The sequence below is a fragment of the Pempheris klunzingeri genome, chromosome 8, assembly GCF_042242105.1.
Source record: "Pempheris klunzingeri isolate RE-2024b chromosome 8, fPemKlu1.hap1, whole genome shotgun sequence".
Lineage (NCBI taxonomy): Eukaryota > Metazoa > Chordata > Actinopteri > Acropomatiformes > Pempheridae > Pempheris > Pempheris klunzingeri.
In genome coordinates this window covers 24,774,003-24,785,500 of record NC_092019.1, presented here as the reverse complement: position 1 = coordinate 24,785,500, position 11,498 = coordinate 24,774,003, and the positions used below count along the sequence as shown (strand labels likewise).

The window sequence follows — 11,498 nt, the reverse complement described above, 5'->3', positions numbered from 1 at the left end:
CATCACCCCAGCACAGACAGTATGAAGTCATCCAAATCTCACGTACTAGTCCTCTTTACGCACACGCTCTCTCCGCGGGTCTTTGGCATGAAAAAGCCCACCCCTGACAGCTCCAGGTTTTGTAATTGGCTGCCGTGTATCAGAGCTTGCTGCGGGACAGTGGGAGTGTGACGTGGAAGCAGAGGCACTGATTGGAGGGCAGAGTGGAATTATAAGGGGAGGCTGAATCGGACCGAAGCTTCCCAAAGAGCAGCCGGCCTCAGATGTGGCACCGCAGGACGCGCACGAGCCAGTGGAGTCAGTCTCCCCCCCCCCCCCCTCTGCTTCCTTCAACATGCATCCAGCAAGACCCTCGGCTCGGCAGTGACGAGTGGTTCCACAGCGGCGAGCATTTGTCGGTTTGAGCGGGCACACTGAGCGCAAAGAGCGAACTCGAGGACAAATTGTGTGTATTTTTCCTGCGCTTTTTTCCCCCCTTTCCTCCACTGGGAGCCAAAACCAGGCGGAGTTTGGCGTTTCTTGAGGATTTTTTTTTTTCTAATTTAAAGAGGAATATTTTGAACCCTCCTCGCCGACATGGAGTACACTTCATCCCCCAAACCGCAGCTTTCTTCCCGGGCGAACGCCTTCTCCATAGCCGCCCTGATGTCCAGCGGGAAGCCCAACAAGAACAAAGAGTCGGAGGAGAACACCATCAAGCCTCTCGGTAAGGATGGAAAGACGTGAACTTCATTTCTGTTCCCTTCAGGTCAATGTAAGATCACAGCTGTTAAAAGTAGGTTTACGCAAAAAAAAAAAAATGCTGAGAGTTAATGAAGGACCGGGGTGAAGTGCAGCAGGGCCACTGTAGCAGCAGAGGAGGGAACAAACTAAATACATGAATTAGGATGAACTGTGTGATGACAGCTGAATAATATTTAGAAATAAATAAATAAGAAAATAAAGTGAAGAAGAGAAAAACCTGGAACACCTCCATAGTCCTATAAATATATTTTAAAGGAGCCTCTTTTATTTAGAGGTATCAGTCTGTTTAACATGGAGACTTGTCATTACTATCATTTAAAACAAGTGCAAATGTCCATCCAGTGATCCTGCTGGCTGACACGCTGGTGTCAGTTTTTACTGATTTAGATCGAAATAAATGGAAACACTTGACTTGACTGTGAACATCCAGGTGACTGTGAGTTCCAGTTTTAACCAGCAGAAATCCACTCAGCGTGGACTGCAGCATCATATTCAAACCCGTCTGTCAGGCTCTGTTTTTGACAAATAAAAAGGAAAAAAAAGAAGTCAGTGTATTTAGTTATGTATTTCGATTTGATCTCTATAATTAGTGTGAAATTATTTCATCTGTGTTTTTTCCTTCTTGACGGAAAACATGTTTTTATAAATGATTTAAATACCAGAAATGAAATGTAGCTGTTCACTGTTATTCCCTTTATTTCCCGTGACCCTGCAGGCTTGGATGAGACAGTGTGGATAATCTGGTGATGATAAAAGGAAATATTCCTTCATGACACTGCTGCATGTCCCTGATCACTGTGCCTGAGAATCACCTTCCTGCCTCTGTTTGTTTCTCTGTTTCCACGCATCCATAAAAAAAAGAACAATTCGTGGAGAAGTCCTCCTGCAGCCAGCAGTCTCTGGCTGACCTGTCCTCCCTGGACGGGCACGGGGACTTCAGCGGGAGCGCGCCCGCGGTGTGCACGGAGCCGCTCATCCCTACCAATCCCGGCATCCCTAGCGAGGAGATGGCCAAGATCTCGTGCAGCTTGGAAACCAAGGAGCTGTGGGATAAATTTCACGAGCTGGGCACCGAGATGATCATCACCAAGTCTGGGAGGTAAACTGGTGATTTTCACAGCAGCAACACTTCTAAATGTTCAGATACTTTAGATATATGGTTTGGTGGAGACACTAAAGGGCCACTTACTGCCACTGTAACAGACACAACTTCAGCTGTTTAAACATGACATGAATGCAGTTTGTACATATTATATATTTCAGTATAATTTTAAGACTTTAGCAATCTGACTATTTTTAAGCCGACAAAGTAAAATAAATGAAAAGGGGATTTATTATTTCCGCACTATAATTGTTATTCTGTGAGGGTTTGAAATAGCATTTAGGAAATCGAATAACTGGATAAGAAGAATATAAAAAAAATGCAAGAAACAAACAAATAAATTGTAGGCCTAAAATTTATCCCTGTAGAATTTTCTAGTGGGGTTTGTTCAGGATTTCAAAATTGTGGCTCCTGTCCTGCCTGAAAGTGGACAGTTCATACTGAACATGCGGCCCAGTTAAGGTTTTACATGCTTTTTTCTTTTTTTTTTTCAAATATGTTTTTGCATTAGTAGTCTGTTCAAAAGTATTAATATGAGCGCACCAGTAATAATTAGAAATAAAGAATAATCAGGATTGTAATTCCACTAACAAATAATAATAATAATAATAATAAGATACCGCCTGTCTGTCCATCAGGAGGATGTTCCCCACCATCCGGGTCTCTTTCTCCGGGGTGGACCAGGACTCCAAGTACATCGTGTTGATGGACATCGTGCCGGTGGACAATAAGCGGTACCGGTACGCCTACCACCGCTCCTCCTGGCTGGTGGCCGGGAAGGCCGACCCTCCTCTGCCCGCCAGGTACGCAGCTTCACCGCGCGCACCTCCCGCAGCCCCCCGGGACAGGATCCACTCGATCCATCCTCAGGGAGGGGCCGTGGACAGCTGTGCCACGGGCACATACTAGTCTGGAGAGGATTCCTCCATCACGGGAAGCAAAGAACAAGAAAAAAATAATTTGGAAAATTCAAAATCAGAATTGAAATGAGGGAAAAAAATGTTTTAATCGAACCTTGTTAAATCAAGATGTCTGGCTTTAGATATAATATGATGATTTATTTTTCTGACTGCTGAAATAGACGCAGGCGATAAGATGCTCGATGCCGCTTCTGCATACAAGGATCAGAGCCGCTGGTCTCCTGCTCCACTGTAGGCCGCCCCTTATAATAACAGTAATAATAATGTGAAGCGCTCACAAAGCAACGAGTGTCACCTTCACATCAGTCACAACAGGTTTCCTTTTTCTATTCGAACATCATCAACATGTCAGGAGGAAAAGCGGGAAAATAAAGTTATGTTTCCCAGCAGGAAGCATCTGGGACCCTTCAAACCTCCTGACTGATGTTATTAAGATGTCAGTTCACTTTATAGCGTCTGTCACTACATGCCACGCGTCCACTGACAATAAGCTCAGCCTTTTTCCCTTTCTTTTCTTTTAAAGTTACACTACTGACATTTAGATTATATTCTACTATTTAAAAAAGTAGGACACCAGGACTCCAGTAGCCTGTTTTTAGACTTGACGCGCTGACAGTTGGCCATTTTTAACTAAATAAAAAATAAATAAATAAATAAAAAGAATGTATATGTCCCCACCAAAAGATTCTTCCTGGCTTCACTGTGAGAAATGAACATTAACACAGAAAAAAACGGAGACTCCATTTCCCCCCCGTGCATATGATAGAAACTACAATTCCCAGCACGAACAAAACTTTAAATGTGCTTAATTAAATTTTAAGTAACATTATGTCCTACATCAAATATCGTTTGGGCAATAAAACCCTTTTTGACTGAGCCACTCTATCAAATACACAGTCAGTCTAATTCCCGACAGCAGCCTGTCGCTCACAGTGATTTGCTTTCGAGCAGGAATAAATTTATTTGGATGTTTTTCTGCTGTGACCCTGTGTCCTAAAACCCTGGAAACCATCAGCCATTATTTTACCGGGTTGCTAAGTGACTTGTAAAATTCCACTACGGTGCTGTTCACATCTGTGCGTTGATTGGATGGCCGCGGACGGCCGTCAGCCAATCACAGCTGCTGTTGTTGCTGCCCCGCAGGTTGTACGTCCACCCGGACTCACCGTTCACCGGAGAGCAGCTCCTGAAGCAGATGGTCTCCTTCGAGAAAGTCAAGCTGACCAACAACGAACTGGACCAGCACGGACATGTGAGCACTGCCTACGGTTTTCTTCTTCTGTTACGAGATACTAAAACACGCCATGTTTTAACCCACATCACCAGGGAGTCTTACACAGGCACTTTGCTGGTGCGAAACACTGCGGAAGTACTTTAAAAACTACAAACAGACCCAGACCTCCCGAGTGTAACGTCATACCTGACAGCAGGCCTGCACAGGTAGCGCTGGCCTGGCAGCGTTTTTAATGGCCAGAATTACAAAACTGTATCGAAAATGACCCGCTATTTTTATTAATTTTATTTACATGTCTGGTTATAAGTTAGAACCTCGGAAATATGCTCCAGTCAGCAGGTTTTGTCTAAAGGCCGCAGTGACATTAACACTAGCAGCTCTTTCCATCCTGCGGTGACTGAGGGCTTCAGCCAGACATCAGGAAAGGGTTAGCCTTTATATTAGCCGGAAGTGTGTGTGTGCTTCATCTAAACACATATGAGCTACAGTATTAGCATGTATAATCAGAAATGCTGTTTATCCCCTTTTAATTATTCTGCTTTCTTCAGATGGGAAATATATATTTTCCTCTCTAGTCTTTATTTATTAATATTGAGCCTAGAGAAAATATAAGTAAAAATAAGTATTTAATGAGCTAAATATGATACTAAAGCACCCTTTTTTTTCCCCTCAAGAAATAATGTATTGAATTATTAAGTCGTGACTGTCTGTATTTTAAAGAGCAAGTTAATTATTTGTCTTGCTAAATGAATGTTAGTATTTTTCAAAATAAAACTCCTCAATCATTACATCATAAATCAAATGTAAAAATAACATTTTGTGTAATTATCAGTGCTGCTGCAACCTTGACATTTGGAAAAATATAATGCTGCCTTGTGGCACAACAACAACAACAATACACGGAGGACCTTCACTATTATCCCTTCTACACAGCCTCTGTTAGTCCGTCATTTAAACCAGTCATGAACGAGAGAGAAACCTCCCACGTAAATACATTTTTACAGACAGACATTTTAAAATGTACAATAATTAATAATAATAATAAAGTAATACAAATATCCTAAAATATATACCAGTCAGAAAAACAAGCAGCTATGTCTTATTTGATATAAATATAGACTCTCTTATTAATACTAAAAACTGAACTTTACGTTTTTTAAGGTCCGCACCAAGAAAAAAGTGATTCTTTATATATATTTTATTTCCTTGGGGCACTAATTACAAAAATCTATGTTTTTTTATGAACAGACCCCACATTTTTTTAAATATTGGCCTCTACCAAACGGTTGAGATGTCGTAAGTAAAACATGTTTTCAATAAGATATAGTGAGTCAAAATGTGCTCTACCATATGGTTGAGCAGAAGGTTAAAGGGTTAAGAACAGAGTTTTTTCAGCTGCAGTGGTAAAAAGGAAAGCACAACATAGATGGTGAAAATATATTTCCTGCATCATTTAGCACCGTGTGAAAACACAAAATGCTGCACACACGTTACATGTGTGTTTTACTTGATGTGTGGTGTCTTCAGTCTGCTAGAGAGACAGAAATACAAACTGTGTCCTTGGCTGCAGCCGCACAGACGACTGTGGAGGAAACTCTCACCTGCAGCTGCTGCAGCGTTAACAGCCTTATCTCTTCACACTCCTCTCTCCGTCTTTTTATTCTGCCGACCTTTTATTCTTCTAGCATGGTATATTTTTCTTTTCTTTTTTTCTCCATCTATGTTCCTTCCCTTTGCTTTCAATCAGTTAGACATGTTGGATGACTGTTTGTGCAGCAATGAAGAAACAATGAGCCATCATGCCAAAAGGTGTCAAATTCATAAATGTCACTATTGTGAATTTATTTTCAATATGTATTTAGATTTATTTTATTATTCATCATATCATTTATAAGCTTGTTTTTTTTTTATTATTAATTTAAAACATTTTAATATATTTGTAAAATACAAATGATCAGGAATAAAAGGATAAACTCCTGGACCAACCCTCTAAAATCTAAAAAGTCTCAACTCACAAATCTCAATGCCCAGTCCCTTTGGCAGCTGTTCTGGAGCTTTCTATCAGATCACATGATCTTCATCAGAAGATAGATTTTACCTAGTTGTCATGGTATTGTAGATGGTCAAATCATCATTATTTTGGAGAACTTCAAGGACTTCTTGTCTTCTCTCATGTTGGCTCAAATCTGATGAAGACAGAAATCCGCCAAGCTGATTGTACTCTGATTACTCTGATGGACTGTGTGGACCACACTTAGAAGTAAAACGTTACACTAACGGGGAAATTTGCATTTGACTTTTTTCAGCCGCGGATTATAACGCTCTTGGTTTGTCACCTTATGAACCCACTTGAGGGCCCTCCTGACCCTGGTCTGAACGTACCGCCGCTGGTTAGACTGGGTGTCATTTCTCCAGTCTGGCCCGTATGCTTACCTGTCCCACTGACTCTGGCTCTGCTCGTCCTCTGCAGATCATCCTCAACTCCATGCACAAGTACCAGCCGCGGGTCCACATCATCAAGAAGAAAGACCACACGGCCTCGCTGCTCAACCTCAAGTCTGAGGAGTTCCGCACCTTTGTGTTCATTGAGACCGTCTTCACCGCCGTCACAGCCTATCAGAACCAGCTGGTGAGTGATTGACAGCTGATACAGGCCAATGGGCTTTAAAGTGTCCCTTCATCTTCTGTTGGATTAACTACCAAACTATGCTGGTGGTCCCGTGAAATTTACAATACAAACAACAAAAGAGCAACACTCTCCATTTAGTAGCTGTTCTGGAGCTTTTAATTCTAACGCATGATCTTCATTAGCTAACACTTGTTCTAATGTTCTACTTTCTATTGAAAATATATAATATAGTGCATGAAAGCTTGTTTTTGCTACTGACAGAATCCGATTGTTGTTCTTGGTGTCTGATAATATCACAGAGAGGAGATAGACCTGTAAGATCCTTCTGGTTTAACCACAAACAGCCGTTCTATCGCTCTGCTCAAAGCCTCCAGAATTGACAAAGATGGTCATTTTATCTGACAGGAGACAGGGTTTGCTGGTCTTCTGCTGCCTCAATCAGCTAGTGTGTTTGTGTCGGTGTGTGACTTTGGTGTTTTAAAAGGTTCGTTTGGATCCAACACAATGTGTAACACACAGAACATGCAAGCCATTTATGGTGTGGGCATTAACAGTTATCACAAATGCAAAATAGAGCTCAGGTTCACAATACAGGAGTTTCTTTAAATCAGGACTGTGGCTGTGACGGGATCAGGTTTGATTGGCAGCGACTCCGATTGGTGCACAGAAATGTGTGATTTTCCAACGGGGCACTTTGAACTTCAAACCAGTGTGATGTCCCTCCTGGATGTCCCCTAGCTTAGCTTTTGGAGAGAAGTGATAACCACAATTAGGAGATGGTTAACAAGGAGGACTGGCTCGGGACACGTCTGAGCTGTCAGTGCTCGGCCAGAGATCGTCTGTGAGAGAAGATGCTCTACTCTCCAACACAGCTGTACAATCGCAAGTGTTTCTGTCGTCAAACAACACGTCCAACAGAGTCTGCTGTCTGTTGGATCACTTTCACATCAGCTTCAAGTCTCATCCTCCCAGTTAAACGTTCATTTGTATCGTATCCCTAATTTACCAGCTCAAACTTCATAGTTTTGAATTGGGAAAGTGTTTGAATCAAGTGGCTCCTGAAAAATAAGTGTGTGAGGTCTTGTAGCAGCCACAGCTGTCGTTTCAAGGTGTCAGATCCATATTTGATGAGGACGGATGAACATGAAAAGCCTGGGCTCTCCTGTGTTTGTAGCGCTGTGTTATCGTGATGGAGGAGAGAGGCGAGCGGCTGGAAGGATAATGTTGAGGAGGGAGAAAAGAAAAGAAAAAGAGATCGACAAATGGCTTTAGATAAACAGCTGAAACATTTCTACTTGTCACCCTCCCAGATCACCAAACTGAAGATCGACAGCAACCCGTTCGCCAAAGGTTTCCGGGACTCATCGCGGCTGACAGACATGGAGAGGTACAGGGGATTCTGGGTCCTGCACTCTTTGTCCTGTTACCATTTATAGCATGGTGTGTGTGTGTGTGTGTGTGTGTGTGTGTGTGTGTGTGTTTATTTTTCTCTGTTTGTGTCAGAGTGAAAGAGATAATCCCATGTAACAAGCTTTATCATCTGTCCCTCATTCTTTCCATCTGTCCTTCCTTTTCTTCTCTCTTCCACCATCTTCACCTGTTCTATCGTGTCCTTCCTTTTCTCCTTCATTCTTCTTTTCTTATTTTACCTTCTTTACATATTTTTTCATATTGTCCTTGTCTTTTGTGTCTTGTGTGCTTTCCCTTCTTTCGTTGTTGTCTTTCCTTTTTTCTACAACTCTCTCCTTTCCAGTGTTTCTCTCCAGCTGTCCTTGTATTTCTTGTTTTATCTTTCAGTCTTTCTGTCTGGTTCTTTTCTTTTTTCCTACCATCTCTATTTAATCTCTTGTCTTTTGTCCTGTTTTTATCATTTCCTTGTAATAGTTCTTGTCTCCTCTTTCTTTCCTTTTACTTTATTTTGTTCTTTTTTTAGCATCCTTTTCTTCTCTTGTTTTATTTTTTTCACCATTACATTGTCTTTTTTTTAATTCCCTTTATTCTTTTCTATCATGCTCTTCCTTTTTTCTTTCATTTGCTTTTCCCCGTCTTTCCTCTCTAGTCATTCCCTTAATTTTTCAGCCTTTTTTCATTCTTTTCCCGTACACTAGTTTTATTCTTGAATATGTTTTACATATTGTACAAGTTATACCATATAATGCATGAGATAGATTTGTCACACACACACACACACACACACACACACACACACACACACACACACACACACACACACACACACACTGCAACAAATCCTCAATCAAAGGATTTTTATGGACGCTGCCAAAACACACAGTTCTTGTAATTCCTGATTCCGGCACTATGGCCAAAATCAGCTGACAAAATCAAACCATCTGCCCATTTGCCTCAATCAAACATCCCAAACCAGAGACGGCCGAAGAACACATCCAGACGCCCCCCCCCCCCTCTTCTCCTCTGTCTCTCTCTTTTTGAGGGCTGTGAATTAGACCTGATCAATTGATCTTCAGGGAGCTGCAGAAATCACATTAGTCTGGAGTCGGCCACTGCACTAAAACACACTGTAATTCAATTGGCTGCAGTGACTGATTGAAACCAGCATGCCCCGCCCCCCCACCCCTGCCTCCCTATTGCCCTGCCGTGCATTGTGGGAGTTTGCTGCGGCCTCTGTGCCGGAGGGGCCCGACGCTGATAAAAACACACACATTTGTACTCCTCTGCTGACAGATATTGCACTTTCCTAACCTAATTGGAGGGGCTGCAGAGGGGGGGGGGCTGCTAATGTGGACGCATGGCTCTCATGATGCAGGCCACTTGCCTGCCCACCCACCCACCCAAAAACACACACACACACACACACACACACATACTCGCTCACTACCTCCCCCAACAATTTGTGTCACTGTGTTTGAGAAGTGCTATCTGACAAGACTCAAATGAGCTAATGCACTTTGTGGGTTAGTGAACACACACACACACACACACACACACACACACACACACTGAAATCTACATGCAGTCAACACAAACAGGAACACAAGTACACACAGGATGAACACACTCATTTTCAGACATATAAACAAAAATCCATGAATGCAAAGAAACATGCAAGCGGGAACAACAGATCCAAACAGTGAATCAGACCCGACAATCTAGAGTTAACTGTGAGAAAAATAAATAAAATAAAAAATAAATAAATAAATAAAAATAAATAAAAACCTGAGCCACTAGAATGTCCACAACTAGATTTTTATTATAACAACGTTTTTAAAAATGCAAATGTGTTTAAAGATATGAAAACCTTTAAAACAAGAGCTACTAAATATGTTTGTAGGCAAATTAGTGTTAATGTGATTTTTACCATTTTCACCTGTTTTAATTCTCAGCCTGTGACTTGTGAGATATTTTATGTCATCTGTGTTCTGTTGTAGCTGCTCATCACACTTTTGAATCCTAGTGAGGCTTTAATTGGTGAATAAAGGTAAAGGTGACAAATCCCAGATCACTTGTAGTATTTAGTGTTTGTGCTGGCCTGCGGTGATGAAGTGTGTGCACTACTTTCATATTGTGGTGAAACACGTGAAATGAGCAAAAAAGATTTATTTTAGGGCTCTCTCTTCGGCTTTTGCTGCAGGGAAAGTGTTGAGAATCTGATCCACAAGCACTCGTACGCCCGGTCGCCGATCCGAACCTACGCTGGCGACGAGGAGAACCTGAGCGAGGACGGACACTCCGCGCACACGAGGGGTGAGTCCTGGTGTCTGTCACAGCAGATCATGTGATCTCAGATACAGGAGACAAAAAAGAACCAAATAAGACCTTAGATCAGCTGGTGTTCTTGAGAGGAAAAGAGAGAATATTGGCAGCTGCATCCTTTAATCTGAGTATGTCTCACCCTAATGTTTTCTTCCCCCCCGTGGCCCCCGCAGGCTCGGCCTTCACTGCCTCAGACAACCTCTCCCTGAGCTCCTGGGTCACCACCACTTCGGGCTTCTCTGGCTTCCAGCACCCACAGTCCCTGTCAGCCATGGGCACCGGCGCCGCATCCCTGCCTCACCCCATCCAGGGCTCCCTGCCCCCCTACAGCCGGCTGGGCATGCCGCTGACGCCCACCGCTCTGGCTGGAACCATGCAGGGCAGCGGCCCGTCATTCCCTTCCTTCCACATGCCCCGCTACCACCACTACTTCCAACAGGGGCCCTATGCCGCCATCCAGGGACTCCGCCACTCCTCCACGGTCATGACGCCCTTTGTATGACTCTGTCCTCTGGAGGAGACGGCCGATCCTCGCTCTGATGCTCATCCCAGATCCAGGGCAACCAGTTACTTCTCCACTGCGGCTCATCACTCCTCATCCTGTTAGTATCTTTCACCCTGGTCTTTGTAAATAGTTCGCCTGCAGGGAGTGAGGTGAAGAGGATTTGGCATACTGATCCAGAAAATCCCCCCAAAAAAAGAAGGGCTGGGGTGCCTCGGCAGGACCAGCGGACACACCAGCAGGTCCTGTGGTTTCTCTGAACACTCTGGTGACATTGTACAAACACTTACAACCTCAATACAGACTGTAAAACCTAATGCAGGGTGATATAAGGAGCATGTTTGAGGATACTCAGAGAGGAGACTCAAATCAACGTAAACCCATTTTAACAGTATTTAGAAGCCCCCGGCTCCCCCTAAAGGTTTAACAGTCTCTACTGGCTACAGGGTCTGGGGGCTCCCTCAGCAGTGCAACCTTAAATGATGGTTTCTGGACACACTCATGCGATGCTGCAGTATGTTGGACACGCAGGCTCAGACTGAGTCCGTGAACGTTTCAGCACATCAGAATGGTGGAGCGGCCGTCTGGGCGTCCCTCAGTTTTCTAGAAAGCCGGCCATATGTACAGCTCAGACT

General features: G+C 43.2%; 1 protein-coding gene across 1 annotated transcript; it reads left to right on the top strand.

The window, feature by feature from the left end:
- Positions 1-576: 576 nt before the first annotated feature.
- tbx20 (T-box transcription factor 20) lies at positions 577-10,945 on the top strand. Its single transcript, XM_070835871.1, has 8 exons — positions 577-706; positions 1,606-1,843; positions 2,485-2,649; positions 3,910-4,018; positions 6,471-6,629; positions 7,940-8,016; positions 10,240-10,352; positions 10,535-10,945. The coding sequence occupies exons 1-8, from the start codon at positions 577-579 to the stop codon at positions 10,861-10,863; spliced, it is 1,320 nt and encodes a 439-aa protein (XP_070691972.1). The 3' UTR covers positions 10,864-10,945.
- Positions 10,946-11,498: the final 553 nt, after the last annotated feature.

Excerpts from the sequence above, each read along its gene's own strand:
- tbx20 (XM_070835871.1), top strand. The coding sequence starts at position 577 with ATGGAGTACACTTCATCCCCCAAACCGCAGCTTTCTTCCCGGGCGAAC. Across the intron at positions 4,019-6,470 it reads AACTGGACCAGCACGGACAT|ATCATCCTCAACTCCATGCA; the intron begins GTGAGCACTGCC and ends CGTCCTCTGCAG. Across the intron at positions 10,353-10,534 it reads ACACTCCGCGCACACGAGGG|GCTCGGCCTTCACTGCCTCA; the intron begins GTGAGTCCTGGT and ends TGGCCCCCGCAG.